A 19,227-nucleotide genomic window follows, 5' to 3' on the forward strand; every position below is an offset into this window, starting at 1 on the left:
TTTTTTCGTCCGGTTGAAGGTTATTTGCATTCGCTCTGATTGGCCGGTATTTGCGCCGACTTCGGAATCCAGGCTTCTATTATGTGGGGAAATATCTATACAACATAAACCACATACATAGAAGTCAGACCTGTACCTTTTTTTTTGTTTATATCCTGATCTTCTTTTGTATCCTAGAAAGATGATGATATATAGGGTGACGTAAGTTCCTCGTCTGGGCAAAATACTCGCTGCCAAGGTATATGAAGGGTGAGGGTCAGGTCCAGGGATTTTGGCCGCATGACTTCGCATTATCAGGATCCATTAATCACTAGGTATGGTTTAAGGTAGCCACAGACCTTTGAGAGGTGCCATGGTGGAGTTAGGCACAGGGAAAAGGTGAAACGAAATATACAATTGCGCCTAGCTATCTACATAGCCGTGGCTATAACATACGTAACAGGTATGTCCGGGGACACGTTCCTGAACTGATAGTGGCGAAGCTGTGGGGAATGGACGAGTCCTCTTTCAGTCTGTAGAAAAGGAGAAAATGCGGTCTAGAGACACATCGAGGAACTCAGCCCACTGCGTGGACTTGTTGCGGAAGGTGTCAGGGGCTTTTTTTTTTTTTGTCTCATTATTTCAATGTTGATTTTCATCTCGTTCTGGTATTTAAAGATCTCTGAGGAAATACATGTATTCTTCACATCGGGACGAACGCGGCCCGTCCGTCCCGTAACACCATCGGACTATGGAGTGGAGTACATATGTAAATGCAAAGATCCGAAGAAAATTTACATATGTAACCTTGCCCAGGTGGAATATAAGGATGGGTTCTCGGTATGTTATGTAATACACTGTAATCAAGGTTCCAAGGCTGGACCTCGGGAGTCCCGGAATACATATGGAGACCTTGAAAAGGATCTAGAATCGACGGAAGATTCTCTTAAGATCCGAAACGTAAAAAGGATCGTCATGATTGGTCGTTATAGCGGTCATCCTAGGTAAAATATGCACATACAGTGACACCTCCTAAGTTTCAACACCCTTTATTCTGCCGAACTTAATCTACCAATCAAAATGTCGAAGAAATGGGCGGTATAACTATTTAAGTAGGCGGTAGGTTACTTTCGGAAGGCGGTAGCTGGCAGGGTGCTGAAATTTAAGAGGTGTCACTGTATGTAGTGTGTCGCAATACGATACGAATTCGTGTATGATGAACTGTACTATTTGATGTGGCGAGGGATTTCTTACAAGCCCCCTACAATGACGGAAGCCGTCTGGAAGCACATCGCGGTGATCAACAACCTTGGAAGCCCCTGATCGAACACAGCAATAGGCGACCCGCTATACTGCCTATCATGCGGGAGTGTCGATGCTTTAGAAAAACCATGGTAAAACGGGTTTGAGATACATAGATGTATTGTGGAATTAAACCGTTTTACGGGATTTCTACATGTTTAACCGTGAGGAAAGAGCATACATGTAGTTTTTAATTTTTGTCCTTGGTACCGTTATGTATTTCGGAGCCTACATCTAACCTTGACCCTACGGAGTAGAGAGGAAAGAAAAATAAAATCAAAATAACGATATAAGTCACAAACTGTGGCTTGGGTCCATTTTGCCTGGGGAATTTAAATGTAAACCTTTAAAAGGTAAAAAGACAAAAAAGACCCACACTAGGTATAGAGACCATGCCTCACGTTAATGCACTGCCGATCTGAGAAACATCCACTTAAACTCCGTAACAAGTGCATTGATGTCCACAACTTTCTCGCTCGCTTGGCGTTACTCCAAATTTGGCAAGGTCAGCAAATTCAACACACCATGAAAACGCGATCTATAAAGAGGATTGGGCCCTAGGACTGAGCATCCTATCCATTACCAGTCTGCTTTTCTTTTACTCTGTGAATGCCCTGATTTACAATGTCACAGCCATACAACCATCACTCAATCAATACAAACCTCTATGACGAAAATGGTCTCTGTGGTCTTCATGGCTACCAACCATGCAGTTGTGCAATGCTCTACATGACGCCCACGGTCTGTTCTCAACACAGCAACCATATAAATCAGTCCTCGACGTACCACGATCCAATCCCCGCTCCATGCTTTGACCTGAACTGTTATCAATCGGATCCTTCGACTCAAGCACCAATCTTTATCGGCTCCCGAAACTCGCCAGACGAGGGGTACAATGCCAAACACACTTCGGTGAACAACACGTCCAATGCATTTACTGGTGTTTCTTCTCCACAAATGCAAGTGAGCACACCTCCAAGCAACATAGACCCTACTCTTCTAGAGGAACGGACAATCTATTACCAGAAGCCGGCTCAGTCACACACCCAGGAGTAAGCCGTCTATCATCATGCCGCTGCGGTCAGGAAATCCTGATGTCTCATTAACCATTACTATAGGGATCCTCAAGTGCCTTTACGGTGCTACTGGAAGGGGCTCACATGTGAACATGGATTGGTGTTTCCCAACATCGAATCGCTGATGAATCATGTGGAAATGAGCCATATCAATCCTCAACTCCAGGCAAATGAGCAGTCGTAGGTTATCCAATCTCATGTTTTACTATCTTATTAATCTGCTAACCCCAAATCTACTATGTTAGTGGCGATGCCGGTGGGCTCAAATGCAGCTGGAAGGAGTGCACTTTTGCCTTTAGTACAAAGGGATCTTTGTCACGTCACGTTAGATGGCTACATGCCAACCCGTCCTCATTTCTTTGCCCCTTTTGTGGCAAGTGTTGCAACCGTGAAGACAACTTGGAGGACCATTTGAGCAAGTACCATCGGATTTCAACTTGGTGGAGACGCTGCAAAGGGGGAGTGTTATTGAGGTTGATCGGGGTTCTGTCTCTGATTTGAGGGAAAATATACATGGATTATGAATAGTGGAATATATAGAGTGAACGACATATATGATACACAAGGTACATTTGGCGAGAAGAGACATAGGGAAAATAGAATTGCGGTGATTTTGCACATTTTGCATTTTCCGGGGTAGGTTATGCAAGAAAACACTTACTAAGTTATAATTACATCCATGGATGTGACAAAATATAGTATTTGAATATAATTTACTGTTGATGACGTCCTTACAAGTGGAGATATTACACTAGTCGTATCATTGACATACCTAGGTACGATATGGTTTACAGCAATGTTCTCCCAGGTCCTCCGGACTTCCAAGGCGTTAATCAAACGAAAAAAGGCAAAAAATAACAACCTTGGAAGTGGACCAAACTTGAAGGCCGGCAGAAATGGAGCAAGTGGCCTGTAATTTTTGTAAAGAATGCAAGGGTTACCTTAAATCTTACTAAATCCCACGAAATACCTAGGTAGCAGTCCCATAACCTTATTCCTGGTACCTTATTCCTGGTACCTTATTCCTGTTACCTTATTCCTGGTATCTTGCCCCCTTGGCCCTGGTTCAGGGGGATACACGGGACGTATGCATGAATCGGGTTGGGCAAAATAAAAATAAAAAGATCTTACGGAACCGTTCTTAGCCTGTCACCTTTATCTAGTTACGGCAACAGTTGGACCTTCGGAGCCCTCCGTGCGGAGGAAAGATCCCCAAAGTGTCCACTTCAATCCGTTCGGACAAGATTGGACTAACTAGGCGTAGTGTCCGATGCCGTCGATCTCCACCTGTCTCTAGTGGCAAACTCAATTTGACACTGAAATACCTAGGTAACCTGTTATGTGGGGAATAAAGGCTAGCGGGTCGTCATCTCAAAGCTCCTCTCTACAGAAAAGAAAATTCCGTCGCATAATCTAGAACTAGCTCCGATTTGCACTCGGGTGACCAGGGCCAAAATTAGGAGAATGGCGGTGGAGATGCCGAGATATCCCTAGGGCTGTGCCACACCTTTTAGTGTTTTTTTTTTTGTCCCCATTTCGCATACTAAATTTTAGTCCGTTGGGAATTTGATTCGGCCTGACCTACTCCGTATCCGCTTTAACTACCTACATGTAGGTAGGTACCCAGGTACAGACGGTTTGGGCCGCTGAGATGTGTATCCAATCACCAGCTCAGAATGTCAGATTGGTAATGTTCCAATGTTCTAAGTCCTTCGTGCATTCTTCTGGATTATTCTTTTTATTGTTGGCATTTGATGAACTGCTTATATCTAGAATGTACCCTTAAAAAGGATGACCGATTAAGTGGATCCAGATCATTTTCACTCGAGGTCAACCTGAATGGTCTGCCTCATTGTTGCTTCTTCTCTTTCTCTAAAAGGGAAAGAACGGTATCAACCTTGGAAATATCTTTTGGCAGCTACCTAGGTATTTAGGGCTAAAAGCTTATTTCCAACTATGACGGACAAAACCCTGCCTAATTCAAACCTTCGCCTCCGACACCTTTCCTAGTTCTAGCATTGTTCGGTTCTCTACTACTCGTTATGGGCAAGACATTCCCCGATTTCTGCGACCTTTGGAGTCTACAAAGAACACAGTCGAGTGCAAAATTGTCAAGAGAACAGTGAATAAAGACACAGCCAAAGTCAGGCAAGCAAAATGCAAGCCTCAGAGAAACTTCCGACTTATGAAGAGAGCGCAAAGTCTCCCAAGGAAATATTGATGGACAGGCTGAAGAAGAAAATAGAAAAAGCCCAGAAACCCGAGGATCTTCTTACCCACCTGCTTTCAACCGAGTTGAATGTCGAAGACAAAGCAACTCTCCTGAGACAAGCCCCGAAGCATATATATGACTGCAATCACCGACAAAGTGCCGAGTATGTTGAAGCTCAGCTGAGAGAGGCAGGCTACGGTGAGCTTGCCATATACCTATACTGGTGTTTCTTCTGGTATAGGGCACAGCCGACGGGGCCAGAAAGCTGGATCAAAGAACTGATTGAACTTGATATCGAGGAACGCTGGGTTGCTCAACGAAAGGCCTGCATTCAAGAAAAGCTCCAAACCTTGAAATCCTCATCGGAGCTACCTCTGTCTTCCGAAGATGGAGCGAAACATGCGTCGCAACTCGAGAGTTATGAAGAGCAGCTCAAAGGCCTTAATAAAAGGCATTGGGCTCTTTCTAGGAAGAAGTGGAACAACAGGACATCTATAACGAGCTGGTCGTTTAGGCGAGCATATGATATACAAAGATCATATCCAGAATGGTATCTCTCTGTCGATCTAGTCAGCGATTGCGTTGGACGAGGCGGCTGTTGCGGGAGGAGCTGCGGCTGCTGTAAGAATCTGCGGACGGTCGGTGGATTAGATGATGGTATCAACACACGAGGTCATTGTACCACGGCCTGCGGTTGCTGTCTGAAGGCTCATGGGATTGAAGATTTGGATGTCGGAATTGACGGAGAGATACCAGACTTGCAAGAGCTTTGTTTTGAGTACAAAAGGCCCTCTTTGATGGGTTTTCATAGCCGACAGCTGCTGAGGGGTTATGCCTTCAATATCTAAACCTTAATCATGGGAGTACGAGCTATGTTAACCGCAGAATTACCGACTAAGCCTTCTGGATGGCATTGCTATTTTGCTAGAGACGAGTTAGTAATTTCAATCCCGGTGGTATATCACCATCGAAAGCTGCCTGGCTGTTGCTATTTATTACTAGTATGTTAGCTGTGTTTAATATTCAAATATTAGTTGTCTAATTGTCGCTGCCTATCAAGTCCAAAGACAACTCAAGCGAGCAATTGCATCAAGTAAACCTAGCCTAGTTTGAATGTTTTCTTCCGCTAAATGATTTGCGATGCCCTTCGAAATGCCCATGAATGGGCTTACTTCAACGTTTGGGGCATGTTGTAGCACAAGTCTTCTATAAGTGCGAGTGTCATACTCCTGACCTGCTTAAAACAAGAAATCAAGAGGTGATACAAGTCTTTCCTTTCAACGCTCCGGTTAAGGACTTTAATATTGGAATAGGAATATTCTAAAGAGCATACATAGGTAGGTCCCCTTGACTTAATACTGAGTTAGCCTGATAGTCCCGAGGTCGGAACCTTCGTAGGAGCCGCAACCCAAAACGGTAGTCTTTCCGTCAACCACCGACAACCCGTGCACCATTTCAGGTACGGGGCTATTATAAGATGATCTCATAGTTGTGCCGACATTTGACTCTTTGCCTCGGCTTCAGCGTCTTTTGATTCTCAAATCTATAAGGGAATATGAATACCAACCCTCGGCTGAGCAAAATGCAGTCCTCGGAAAGGCTCCCAAGTTATGAAGAAACCACGAAAGTGTCGAAGGCCTTGATGAACGAGTTCATTAGTGAACTCGAACGTGAACAAAGAAGTCGCGACAGCTTCTTAATCGTCTTGTTAAACAGAAGACTAGGTATCGACGACAAATGCAAAGCTGTAGAAGGTGCACATCGAATATCAGCTATTGAACAAGACACGGATGCTGAATCGGTTGAAGACTGGCTTCGGCTTCGGGGGATGCATAAACTTGCTCAATCGGTGTGCTATTATGTTCACACTAGACACAGTTCTTCTGACAGACATTGGTGCAAAGCACTGATTGAGGCTGATATTGAGATACGCTGGATTTTCCAAAGAATGATCTGGGTTCATCAACAGAAACGAAACACTGTTCCTGGGACCTTTGACGAAAACCTCAAATCACTGAAGCGAAAGTACTGGAGAGTCCATAGGAGATTATGGATCGCAGACGACAGTATTTCCAGTAGATTCGCAGCACGAGGATTCGCATTTCAAAGACAGAATATCGACTGGTATCTCTCTTCTGAATTACGCGAAGATTGCGCGAGGGGAGGAGGTTGCTGTGGGCGGACGTGCGGATGTTGCGCAATACCACGAACGATCGATGGGCTTCGAACAGAAGGGATGCGTAACCGAGGTCACTGCACTTCAGCATGCTCTTGTTGTCTGGATGCCCACGAGCTTGATGGCATAGATATTGATGAGATCACGGATCTACAAGATCTTCGCTTTGATACTAGCAACACTGAATCGCTCCCAGACCCTCACACCTTGCGTTTACTCAAAGGTTGTCTTTTCTATCTAATGAATGTAAAGGCGTAAATTGCTTTATACATGTGAATAATTTGGATTTACTACCTAGGTAGCCTTGCTAGCCCTTAAGGACACAAATTATTGCTTCTAAAGTTCCCTAAATATGTTCAATTTATTCACTATGCTCACTATGTTCACTTTGTCCATGTCCATAGAGAGGGCAAAATCCCTAGTTGAACTAAACCTAAAACTACGTCACTGGCCGACAATGATTTAAGCCTAGCGTGTCCTATTTAATGATATGGCGCCCTGGCTTCTTTGCTACAGTTTGACCATTCAATTCTCTCTACTATGGGCAGCCACAACACCAGTATGAAGCTTCCCAGCTCTGCGAAGCCTGATAATAGCAGAGTCACCCAGTTTCAACTAACACCACCAACATACGAAGAGAGTACCCAGAATGTGATGGGAAAATACAAAAAGCAAGTGCAACATGCCAAGACCCCTGAGGACCTGTTGGAACCACTCTTATCAGGTATGGGTATCTATGAAAAACGAGAGCTCATAGAGGATGCTCCAGATGTAGTCTTTGAGAATGATAGGGACTCGACACAAAGAACCTTGAACCTGGAGACTCAGCTTGAAGATGCAAACTACGACGAGCTTGCTCAATGGGTAGTCTACCGTTACTATTTACTTAATGCAGAATACGACCGGGACTGGTTCAATGAATTTATTAAGCTCGACGTCACCCTAAGATGGATTGTTCAACGCAGAACATGGTGCGAGCAAAAGGCTAAAGCCCTGCAGATGCATCAAAGGGATATGTCGTCCCCAGATTTGTCTCGACTCGAGGCCTATGAAGAACAAATCAGATCCCTCAACTCAAGATACTGGGATACGCATAGGAAGCAATGGATCGAGTCAGAAAAGTTATGGAGCACTTCGGGGAGACGAGCTTTAATAAGGCAGAGAAAGCACACGGATTGGTATCTCTCCGGTGTGCTTCGTGAAGACTGTGTAAAACGAGGGGGCTGTTGCGGACGTAGTTGTGGATGTTGCGAGAGGACGCGAATGACCAAGGTCAATACAGATGGAGTCCATGATCGAGGTCACTGTACTACAGCATGCAGTTGCTGTCTCGAGGCTCATGGGATTGACGGTGAACATCTGGATATGAAAGACGTGGATGAAGTTCACTTCGGCCCCCTTCTTGATCACCACACTCTGCGACTGCTGAAGGGATATATCTTCTATTTGAACGGGATGGAATGAATGTCAAAGTAGACCACGGATTTTGCTTCTGGAAATATTGCTTGGTCAACTTGAGCCATGTGAACGGGCTTTGAATGGAGTAACCTTGCTATTTTTTTTTTTTTAAAAACCAGTTTGATGGCTGGATGAGTGATATGTGGAGGTTCGCTGGACATCCATTGCTTTATCTTCGCTTCGCAAAGGTTAGTGTAGCTAAAACAACACAACTGCCCAAGATTAGGTCTATCATGTGTTTTCTTGATAAAACCGCATTTGAAGCAAGACACAGTAAACAAGGATTTCCTAAATGATTCGTTGACAGGGAAATTCCATTAAACTCAAGTAAAACCACCCAAGGGCACCAAGTGCCCTCGTCCCAAGACAAATGCCAATGCCATAACGCCTATCGTCACATAAAAAGAAGGAAGAGACAAAGGAAAGACTCTGATCATACAATCAAAGACCACTGTATGCCAAAGACATTCCATGGCCAATGCTTCATCGACATCGGCGTAAATTCGCAAACATCGGTGGAAATAAAACACATCGGTAGAGAAGGGGAAAAAAGGCATTGTTCTAAAAAGCCTGTTGTATTAAGATTCTCCATCCTCGTCCACCACTGCGGCGCGGAGTTCCCAAACCAAATCGTAGCATTCGGCTAGCAGGTTATTGACACTGCCCTGGCCCTCTGGGATATCTGGACCTACGTAGAATTTGCCATCAACTCGCATGTTGTCAATCGAGTTGAGCTGTTTTGGTCAGCTTTTGTATATAAGCAGTGTGGACGATTACACACCTTCATGCTGTATGGGTAAAGTTCGCGCGAATTTGCAACACCTCCGGACTCCTTGACTTCAATCAAGCACCGGCGAAGAGTTTGGAGTTGGTTATAGACTGGGAGTAGAGCTTCAGATACAGGTTCTGATGAAATCAAAAGAGCATAGATGTATGCGTAACTGCGACGAATAAGGTATAGGAGCGTCTGATCGTATGTTAGCCAGATCCACCAAAGAATGCCCGAAAAGAAATCCTTACTCGCTGCGCATGCAGGTCTGCCGGCTGACCTTCAGCGTCGACAAAGTTTCCATTAACCCGTGCCTCATCAATTCGGTCGAGCTTTCGCTGGTATACGAAAAGATCGGTCTCGCGCAGCGACCAAGCTTGTGTTACAGACAAACGATCCAGTTGGTTGCGGATTTCCAACAATCGATCGTATTGATCTTGGAACCGCTCATCAATTTTACCCTCTCTATATTTGAATTAGTCAGTGTCCGAACCACCCGTTGGCAGCCTAGAACATACCGCTCAAGCACAATTTCAGTCCACCGCCAACACCTATGCATCAAAGACTTGAGGTCGTCCTGCCCTGCAAGAATATTTCCCTCCTCATCCACAAAGTTGCCGTCCTTTGTCGTCTTTTCAATTTTCTTGAGTTGTTCGCGAAGGGCGTTTACTTCCGAAGCCGAGAACTAACAAATCAACCATAAGTTAGTACTAATCAGATATATTATACAATTATTCGATGTCATACCTTTGACCGAGTGTTCACAGCTGATGTCGACCGCAAAATCGAAACCAGCGTCTCGTGCGTCTGCGCCAAGGGAGGAGCCAACACAGCAAGGCCCTTTTGCAACTTTGCCAGTGACTGTTCACATTGTTGCAGACGGCTTTCCAGGAGGGTAAGAAGAGCCGGTGAGTATGTGTTTCGACCACGCTCAAGTGTTTCCCGTGTAGACTCTAGCGTCTTGGTGATTGAGTTCAAATCCTTCGAGCTATAGAATCCAGCCTCCTCGAGGTGGTCGAGTAATCGCTGCAAAACCGTTAGTGTCCAGAGCGCAAAGCTAACAAGAAGAGCTCCGAGAAATCCTAGGAGTAAATACCTGGATAGTAGTCGCCAAGGAGTATCTGCCAAAATGTTAGCCACGGTCATGATATGGCGGGGTAAAGACATTGCCGCTCACACTGCAGGAGCTTCGTTGTTCTTCCCAACTGTCAAGAACAGCAGGGAAATCAACTGGAAACAATCATCCAAGACATAATCCACTATCATTCCATGTCAGTCACCTCCAACTTGAGCGCGCGATCTACCGGACTCACGGCGATTGTGTACCAAGCGGCGATCTTGGTCTTTGCGGACCGAATTGAGCTTCTCAACTTCTGCGATCACTTCCTCATAAAGTGGTAGGACATCGCGGGACTTTACGTATGAGGACTTGTCCCGTTTGATTAGGAGCAGCGCGTCACGGGTTCGGAGCAAGTTCTCAAGGATGGGCTGCTCCCGCGGATCCAGCGGGACCGGGATAGCGGGGGACTCCATGGTTAGAGAATGCGATAAGTAGGCACGTTGGAAAAAGCAAGTTTAAGACCGGTTGAATAAAAGGAATACGTCCCTTTCAAGGTGAAGACAAGTACAACGGCTCGTACGTTTGAACCCCACCGGAATGTGATGTCAATTAATGAATGGATCGATTGATAGCCTGCAGATACGACCAGATCGCACGGGCCCCGCGGCAGTTTACTGGGGGGGATTATGTCATCTCAATCATTATGTCATCTGGTCCCAGCTCCGTTTCTGGTTTAGCGCCAAGTCACGAGGAGGGGAAGGTGCTAAGCCCGATTAGTCCAAGCCCTAAGCGAGGGCTTTTTCCCACACACGGCGCGTTTGCCCTGTTCGGGTTGTCTATCATTGGCGTTCTCCTCTCTTCTTCTTTCCCATCCCCAACTCTCTTCAAGACACCCAGTCCGGTCAACACCACCCGTCGACATGTCTACCGCCGAGCTCGCCTGCTCTTACGCTGCCCTCATCCTGGCCGATGACGGTATTGAGGTCTCCGTACGTATCCAAAATTCCTTGATTTTGGTGGGATAGTGGAGGCTTGAAGATCGCACTTGAAGCTTTATTTACTGTGTGAAATTGAGCTTCGGGGGACACACAACAAGCCGCTGCAAAGCCACTGGGATCCAACAACGATCATGCGAAAACTGTGACTGACCTTTAATCTTCATTTTAGGCCGACAAGATCCAGACCCTCATCTCTGCCGCCAAGGTCCAGGATGTTGAGCCCATCTGGTCTTCCATCTTCGCCCGGGTAAATACCTGATCCCATTCCACAACCCGCGCCAATATCGAAACCACCCGAACATGGTGTCGCGACAATTTGAGATTCGATAACTAATTCGATTTTCAACACAGGCCCTCGAGGGTAAGGACATCAAGGAGCTCCTGACCAACGTCGGCTCCGCTGGCCCCGCTGCCGCTGCCCCTGCTGGTGGCGCCGCTGCTGACGCCCCCGCCGAGGCCAAGGCTGAGGAGAAGGTTGAGGGTAAGTTTTGAGATGCACATCTGGTTTGTGAGACCTCGGTACTAATCCCCACTACAGAGAAGGAGGAGTCCGATGAGGACATGGGCTTCGGTCTCTTCGACTAAGCGTCTTATCTCCGTATCGAATTTGAAAACTCGTTTCCTTTTTTCTCTGTTCCTCAACCTCTTTTCCCACTGCCGCATAGCGGCTCCCTCGACGATTCTCTATTGTACTCGATACTCCACGACCCCAGCTACGACCTAGAACCCGGGAAAAAAAAAGAAAATTAGCAAAAGAATTCAAACGGACACGGACATTCAATGGAGACTGGGTGCTCGGTGTGCCTCCGCGTCATAACGTGGCCGAGGTAGACTCGATCGGATACCGCTGCGATTCCGAAACTATTGTTGCTTCCAGGATTTTAGGGGAATTGAAGACGTTTGGCACACTTCTTGGTCTGTCCATGATCAAAGTTCTGCTTTGGTCTGGCGAGTAGATTTATGATTCGTTTTCTCCTCTACGAGCATCGGCTAGCTTGGCTTGCTCGGTCCTCGTGTTACGTCTGTCATGCGACCATGAACCAACAACGAATGCCGTCTGATTCTTCATATGGGGTATTCGTTCGTAGGCTATGTGACGTAGTGCTGTAGGGCTGATCCTGGGTGGATCTCTGACTGATGTTTCCGATCTCAAGGTGATTTTTCATTGAGCGCACCAGGCCCTTACGGTTATCGCTCAGTAGACTGGAGTTCTCGAGGCCTCATCAACGGTGCGAAGTACAACATGCATGGACTTACTCAGAATTGCACCGATAATAGTGTACTGCTGTTCTGTCGCAACACCCTTATCGACACTAAAAACCATACATGTACATGTCGGATTCAGTCGCTAGTTCACTATCAACACAAACGCTATGCTATTCCAAACTTTTCCGATGTCCAGCACCAATAAACGCATGTAAATCATCTCTCGTCCAAAGATTCTTGAGCTTGAAATCAAAGTTCAGATTCGACGGCACATAGACAGAGGTCATTACTCTAGATAAAAGAGCGGGTTCCAATACTTAGGAGATCGCCGAGAGACGAGGGTCCTGGATAGCATAGATCCGGAATTGGAAGAAGATGACCGCGTCCTCAACCATAGTTCCCAGCGATCCAATTAGCCATGGAAGATTGGTGAGGAAGTATTCTTTCTCTGTAGAATGGCAAAGAATCTATATCCATGCCGTTAGCTTGCGTCCAATTCATAGTACAACCTGCAGTATCACTCACCCCTGCGCCATAGGTCAAGTTTCCTAGAAGAGAGAGAATAAAGAACAAGAGCGACAATCCTAAACAAAGGTCAGCACCGGGCTCACATGCGCATTGGTAGTAAAAGATACCTTCGCAAGACTTCTCGCTGTAGTTTTTGTAGATTTGAGGCAATCTTGCACTGAGATCAAAGTCAATACCAACTCATCAGCCCTAAAAAAGGAAGCACTCACCCCAGATAGCACGCAGCACTGAAATACCCCAGCACTAAACCCCCGATAGCCTCCTCGGAACCACCATTATTCTCCAATGGCGCCGGCACCCACATCCCCGTCTGCCAAGCAATGGTCCAACCCGCCATACCAATGAGGAAAATGCCGACCACACAAGCAAAATTCTTAACCCACGCCTTGCGGCCATAATCATTCTCCTCGACGATCTTGGCCAGGGTACCCTCGACCTCGCTCTCGCGCCGGCCGGCATGGTAACGGCGCAAAGAGCCCGACGACCGGCGCCGCGACTGGGAAGATGCGAGGGAGTCACTGAATCGCCGCCCCAGCAACGGGGTAGTCGGGTCCGGGGTCTCGGTGGACGAGCGTCGGCGGTGGAAAGGCTCGGGACGCGAGTTGCGCACTTTATAGTACACGCACTGCGCGATCAGCACGCCGTCTGCGATGCAGAAGTATACCGCGATCGCAATGATCACGGGCACGAGCCGGGATAGTAGGCCGCCGGCGAGGTTTGCGACATCGCCGATGAACCAGACAAAGACGAAGAGAAGAGATATAGCTTCTGCATTGCCATTGCGGTAGTTCTCAATTAGTTGAGGTACCTAACAGTACTGTTAGATATGGATCCCACTTTCGAGGTTCTTCTCAAACCTACCAAAAGGAAAAACCAGCAGGTCATAGATACTGAGCCCAAGAGACCAGATGCAGCCTCGCGGGCTGTCAAAGGTATAGGGCCTTCCATACTGTCCTCGACAAGAGTGTGTTGGAGTGAAAGAAAATTGCGCGGGAGATAAGACTATGACACAATCTACTCGGGGGCGGAGTCCCGCTCTAGGCTTTAAAGGGTCCGTGCTTATAGAGAAAATCTCTCGAAGCTAATAATATACTACATAGTAACTACATATGTACTAATGTAGGTATACATATTCAAGAACTTATAGATAATTTCGCTAAAGAAACATGTCAAGTTGAACCTGTCAGTGCGGAATGATGCGCATCAGCCAAGCATTGGAGGATTTCCACAGCCAATGATACACTTCATTATGGTCATGCAAGTCTAAACTGCAATATGTGCTACATATGTATTCTGTACTACCAAGTATGATCCATGCGAAGATCCAATCTGCATCAGTTATTACCCCTGTAGGATATAATTCCCCATTAAAACGTGGTAAATGTGGAAAATATGTATGTTCTTTGATGATTGTATAAATATGTCCCGAGACAACGATCTACATATATTAACCACCTAAAAAAAGTCAAAAATATATAGAAGAACAATACAATAATTATCCCTTTGACCGGAGATATCTTGGCTCTGCCAGAAAGATACCGATCTCTTATACAGGTGGAAATTCTAGTCAACTGGAATTCTCAAGATAAACCAGGGTCATGCCATGGGGATTGCTTTGTTATACATTATAATCATTCGATGATTTTTCATTGTACGAAGACTAATCCATGCTGACCATGAAGTCGAGTTATTCTCCTCGCATAATCGCGAGTTCATCCTCGAGCATGCTGACCGCAAAATCCCCAAGGGAGTCCCTGATACTACCGTCTAACAATCGTTGACGGGCTGTTTCTGAGATTGCCGCCATGGCCTCCAGATAATTGGTCAAGGGTGCATAGTCCACAACCACTTCGCTCCAGTTGCCTCTATCGACTCCGTATTGAGTAAGGAAAATACGGAGAGTCTGCAACCCCTCGCGCGTGAGCCACCCTTCAAGGGCTGCCGGATCTCTGAGCGGTGGGCGTGAGTGTGGGATATCAAAATGTTCTGTATCCTCATCCTCATCTTCATCCTCAAATCCAATTGGCTCTTCGTCGTCCGATGGGACATTGCGAGGGCGGACGTTGTGGTTGATCTGGCCAAGGAGATCCTGTAGCCAATTATCCCCGCCTCCAGCAGGAGCTGCATAGATGGGCGTAGGTTCAGATTGTTGTTGGTACGCTTCGGATTCATAGGGCGGGAGAGGGTCGGAGGAGGACAGTCGACCAGCCACAAAGTGATTGGGAAGATGGGTTGTCACTTTAGCTATATCGGACAAGACCACATGACGAGCGATGTCCAAAGTGATCTCTGGTGGATCATTAGGCTTCTCGCCAGAGATAGAATCTGCGACTTCCATAATGAGAGAAATAGCCTCGGGGGTATTCCAAAGATCCTTTGCGCGGGCGATATAGAGTTCGGTAAGCAGCTCATGAGCGCCCGTAGGAGGCATCTTGCCCCAGATTTGCTTAGGAACGTGCTGGACATCAAGTTCCTGTGCTAGTCTGCTGAAAATCCACGGGTAGTGGGACATGGCAAGCTGCAGCTGTCGGCGACATTCCTGGGGCTTGTTTAACCGGAGGTATGCCATTACCAGCGAGCATTGAATATTAGGAAGGTTATCCCAGTCGCGACTAAAGCGTGTCTGGGTACAGAGCTGCACGAATTGTGCATATTCTCTACCTCGAAGCGCGAGGTGGTCGATGAGCAGTCTCATACAGTAAGGATCACTGTCATCCAGACTGAGCAAGAGCTTAGCCCATTCATAAGCGGTTCTCCAAGTGCCTTTCATTGCTAGGTTGGTGATGTACCTCCACCCAACAAGCCAGAACTCTCGGTTCTCCGCATGTATGAAATCAAGTCTGGCCTCGCCTTCCCTGAGGCGATTGGCAAACGAAGAGTGCACTGAGCGTCCAATATTGAATAGGGCTCTTTCCATCAGATCGGCAGACACAGCATGATCGCCTTGGTGTTTGGCAATCTCCGACACTTGGAGAAGCGTAGAAATATGATACGGGTTGTATTGGAGGTGCCCGATGAGTCTCTGTGGGTCCATTGATTCAACACAGAGGTCGAACTGCCGCTGTACATCTTGGTAGGCAGTATTGTGTACTAGTCGGTAGAGAGTCTCCCCGGAAGGAAGCTTCTTCACAGTCTCCATGCCTAGCCCTCCGCTCGGAGCACGAGGCCACTCATCTTTGCCCTGCATAAGAATATTGCGTCGCAATGTAACTCCAGCCAGACTTTGACCTCGGCTGGCTGGACTGTACCTTCCCGTCAAGGCTTGAGCAAGGTCGATCATTTGTCGATTACGATCCCGACGGCGGCCCGTTCCAGTATCCGCTGGTTGATCAAAGTTTTCCAGAACAACATTTCCAAACAGTCTGCGCATCTCATTCGTTGCATTGAGGAATTTGGGTTCGATCCCGAGCAATTCGCTCGTAGTCTTTGGAAAAGAGGCCTCGGGAGGGTGTCTGGTAGATAAACCTGTGCCAACTGACGTGGGCCCACCTGTCGATAGATCTTTCAACGCCCGATCAATTTCATCCAGGTCTGCTTCATTTGATTTTGAAGGCGGGATATTGGCCAGATCGGAGGTTTTGACTGCCTTCTTCTTCTTTTTCTTGTTGCTCTTTTTGGGCTTTACCGGGGTTGGTTCAGGCTCTGGCTCTGGTATGCGTGCGTAAGGTTCCTCCTGGGCTTCCTCTTCCTCTTCCTCCTCATCCTCATTTTCAGCGTTCAGCAAATCAAAGGCATTGAACTTCGGTTTCGCGGGGCGCGCGGCTTCGTCTTCGCTTGACTCATCTTGCTGGTCGGATTCTCGCTGCTGTTCTTGTTCACGCAGCTTCTGCAGTTTTCGAATTGCTCGTGATGACATCCTACGTACTGAGGTAAAAACCTTTGAACGTACGGAACAACAGCTGCCTGTGAAAGCGGAATCGAAAGAAGAACGTACCGCAACAAAACCGCGGGGAATGACGACAGAGCCTAATACAGGCTAGCGCCCTTTCCTAATCAACATCAACACGTGACTTTCATCTTGAGGTGACCCAGCTCCTTGACAAGCTTGAAACCTCAGCTACATACAATCTCAGAGCTGCTATCTGCCTTGAAAAAGGCACAGAAGTTAGTCGGCTATTATATTTATTGCTTGACTAATGCGTCAGGCGACTGTTCAGGCCTGCCGTACTGCTCGGCGTGCACCAGTATGGAACATTGCCGCTAAACGGCCGTGCCCTTTGACCTTCAACCAGCTGCGAGGTATTCGGCCTTACTCTGGTGGCAGACGCTCATCCCATACTCCAGTAGCCCCTCGGTCATCCATGCATCGCCGCAACCTCTCCCTCGCCGTTATCTCGACCGTCGTTGCCTCCGGAGCATGGTATACTTATCAGGGTGACACCGTTAAATCGGCAGCAACCCAGATCCGGAGCTTTGCATCGAGTGCCCTCAACTCCGCCTACGCAGAAGGGCCCGCTGAGTCCACGCGACGTGCCTTGTTGGTCAGCGGCGATCAATTCTACACAGCGACGCTCTCCGCAGACCTGCCTCTTACCAAGCATACAGACGATTCAGACCGCCGAGTCCTAGAGATGTTGACTCCCGAGCAAGCGACCCAGAAGCTTCGCAAGAACGAGGAGTCATATTTGGTCAATCGGGGAAAGGGCGTTGTTCGTTACGATGTTGTTCAGGTTCCCAGCAACTCTCCCATTGAGGACGACCATGCGGAAAAGATAGTGGAGATCCCAGCATCCGTGTCTGCTGCCAGCGATGGCGAGCCGAGCAGCGACTGGATGTTCTGGGGAGTCTTTGACGGTCACTCGTATGTTATGTCAAAGTTGAATGCTTATAATGCAAATACTGACCGTAAATCAGGGGCTGGACCACATCTGCGAAATTGCGCAATGTGTTGATCTCATATGTGGCTCGTGAATTGAACACAACTTACAAGGCTGCTTCTGCTGATCCATCTCTCCTCATGCCAACATCCGAGGCCATCGATGCCGCCATCAAGAAGGGCTTCGTCCGCCTCGACAATGACATCGTACATGAGAGTTTCAAAGAAGTCATGAAGTCTAAATCGCGACGGGTGGCCGCCGAGCTTCTTGCTCCTGCTCTCTCTGGATCATGTGCTCTTCTCAGCTTCTATGACTCCCAGACCAAGGACCTCAAGGTTGCTGTTACCGGAGACTCTCGCGCAGTTCTGGGTCGCCGCAGCCCGAGCGGGAAATGGACCGCTACTGCGCTTTCCGAAGATCAGACTGGTGGCACCCCATCTGAAATGAAACGTTTGCGTGAGGAGCACCCTGGCGAGCCATATGTCACCAAGAATGGCCGAATCCTCGGCCAGCTTGAACCCAGCCGTGCGTTCGGTGACGCCTTCTACAAGTGGAGCCGGGACGTCCAAGATACAATAAAAGCGAAGTTCTTTGGGCGCACTCCTCATCCTATGCTGAAGACGCCCCCTTACGTTACCGCCGAGCCTATCATTACTACTACCAAGATCGATCCCTCCAAGGGCGATTTTGTCGTCATGGCTACCGACGGCCTATGGGAGATGCTGAGCAATGAGGAAGTTGTCGGCCTGGTTGGTCATTGGGTTGAGCAACAGCAATCTGCTGCTGCAAGCACAGGTAGCAAGGCTTGGTTACAGAGCTGGTTCGGGTTCGATGGCCAGAAGAAACTGCCTGTGGAAACTGCAGCCGACGGATCAGCCGAAGGCCAACGGCGTCCCATCCGCCAGCAGCAATATGATATCTCTGGCGCGGCTAGTCGATTTGTTGTCGAGGACAAGAACGCAGCAACGCATCTTGTGCGGAACGCAATGGGTGGAAAGGACAAGGACATGGTGTGTGCGTTGTTGACGCTACCCAGTCCCTACTCTCGCCGATACCGGTAAGGATATCCTTTTCATGACATTTACTTTTTAGTGATTTGGCTAATCTTTCTTAGTGACGATGTTACTGTCGAGGTCATCTTCTTTGGTCAGGGCCCTGATTCCCGCACAGTCGAAGTCAACCAGGAAGCGAGTGCATCAGAGCAGCCTCTCAAATCGAAGCTTTAGGCGTTCGTTTTGTCTTATGTTTCCTTCGTGACATTCCCAAAGCAATTTGAAGGGTGGCGGGCTTTTTTGATACGTTTTGCAATCTACTTTCTCTGGTGGGTTGCCGCTACTGGATCTATGGCAAGGCCAAGACAAGATACTACGAAATAGTTTCTCTAATTTTACGAATTATTGCAGTGTCCCTCATGTGGTTATAAGTAGAAAAGTATTGTACATTGTAGAGTGACCTTGTCATCTTATATAATGTCCATAATTTCATCTTGAGCCACCTACATGTAGGCACATAAATCAGATTATGAAGTCCTACGTCGTCAAGGACAAAGGCCGCATACGCGGCCGACTATTTTATACAAGTAAAAGATATTGTACATGAGTGCGGATGGGCAGGGAAAATGATGCTACACAATGAACCTCCAAACC

General features: G+C 47.4%; 8 protein-coding genes across 8 annotated transcripts; 5 read left to right on the forward strand and 3 right to left on the reverse strand.

Moving 5' to 3' along the window:
* Positions 1–1,905: 1,905 nt before the first annotated feature.
* On the forward strand, positions 1,906–2,541 carry N7519_001933 (uncharacterized protein; the record flags this gene model as incomplete). Its single annotated transcript, XM_057288711.1, has 2 exons — positions 1,906–2,333; positions 2,400–2,541. The coding sequence occupies 2 exons, from the start codon at positions 1,906–1,908 to the stop codon at positions 2,539–2,541; spliced, it is 570 nt and encodes a 189-aa protein (XP_057149913.1).
* Positions 2,542–4,514: 1,973 nt separating this feature from the next.
* N7519_001934 (uncharacterized protein) lies at positions 4,515–6,875 on the forward strand (the record flags this gene model as incomplete). Its single annotated transcript, XM_057288712.1, has 2 exons — positions 4,515–4,986; positions 6,613–6,875. The coding sequence occupies 2 exons, from the start codon at positions 4,515–4,517 to the stop codon at positions 6,873–6,875; spliced, it is 735 nt and encodes a 244-aa protein (XP_057149914.1).
* Positions 6,876–7,285: 410 nt separating this feature from the next.
* N7519_001935 (uncharacterized protein) lies at positions 7,286–8,209 on the forward strand (the record flags this gene model as incomplete). The annotated part of the gene is made up of 1 exon (XM_057288713.1): positions 7,286–8,209. One exon carries the CDS (start codon positions 7,286–7,288, stop codon positions 8,207–8,209), a length of 924 nt encoding a protein of 307 aa, XP_057149915.1.
* A 572-nt stretch (positions 8,210–8,781) lies between these two features.
* Positions 8,782–10,505, reverse strand: N7519_001936 (uncharacterized protein; the record flags this gene model as incomplete). The annotated part of the gene is made up of 8 exons (XM_057288714.1): positions 8,782–8,937; positions 8,985–9,170; positions 9,224–9,437; positions 9,491–9,657; positions 9,720–9,998; positions 10,069–10,093; positions 10,150–10,231; positions 10,286–10,505. The coding sequence occupies 8 exons, from the start codon at positions 10,503–10,505 to the stop codon at positions 8,782–8,784; spliced, it is 1,329 nt and encodes a 442-aa protein (XP_057149916.1).
* Positions 10,506–10,952: 447 nt separating this feature from the next.
* Positions 10,953–11,615, forward strand: rpp1 (ribosomal protein P1; the record flags this gene model as incomplete). Its single annotated transcript, XM_057288715.1, has 4 exons — positions 10,953–11,021; positions 11,200–11,277; positions 11,382–11,511; positions 11,569–11,615. The coding sequence occupies 4 exons, from the start codon at positions 10,953–10,955 to the stop codon at positions 11,613–11,615; spliced, it is 324 nt and encodes a 107-aa protein (XP_057149917.1).
* Positions 11,616–12,553: 938 nt separating this feature from the next.
* Positions 12,554–13,712, reverse strand: N7519_001938 (PQ-loop repeat-containing protein; the record flags this gene model as incomplete). Its single annotated transcript, XM_057288716.1, has 5 exons — positions 12,554–12,703; positions 12,762–12,820; positions 12,872–12,921; positions 12,974–13,572; positions 13,626–13,712. 5 exons carry the CDS (start codon positions 13,710–13,712, stop codon positions 12,554–12,556), a joined length of 945 nt encoding a protein of 314 aa, XP_057149918.1.
* A 739-nt stretch (positions 13,713–14,451) lies between these two features.
* Positions 14,452–16,620, reverse strand: N7519_001939 (transcriptional repressor TCF25 family protein; the record flags this gene model as incomplete). The annotated part of the gene is made up of 1 exon (XM_057288717.1): positions 14,452–16,620. One exon carries the CDS (start codon positions 16,618–16,620, stop codon positions 14,452–14,454), a length of 2,169 nt encoding a protein of 722 aa, XP_057149919.1.
* Positions 16,621–16,900: 280 nt separating this feature from the next.
* Positions 16,901–18,807, forward strand: ptcF (type 2C protein phosphatase ptcF; the record flags this gene model as incomplete). Its single annotated transcript, XM_057288718.1, has 3 exons — positions 16,901–17,565; positions 17,619–18,638; positions 18,696–18,807. 3 exons carry the CDS (start codon positions 16,901–16,903, stop codon positions 18,805–18,807), a joined length of 1,797 nt encoding a protein of 598 aa, XP_057149920.1.
* Between the last annotated feature and the right edge of the window lie 420 nt (positions 18,808–19,227).

The sequence above is a fragment of the Penicillium mononematosum genome, assembly GCF_028829835.1.
Source record: "Penicillium mononematosum strain IBT 11891 chromosome Unknown utg000002l:1.0-8112719.0:1.0-8118358.0, whole genome shotgun sequence".
NCBI classification, from domain to species: Eukaryota; Fungi; Ascomycota; class Eurotiomycetes; order Eurotiales; family Aspergillaceae; genus Penicillium; species Penicillium mononematosum.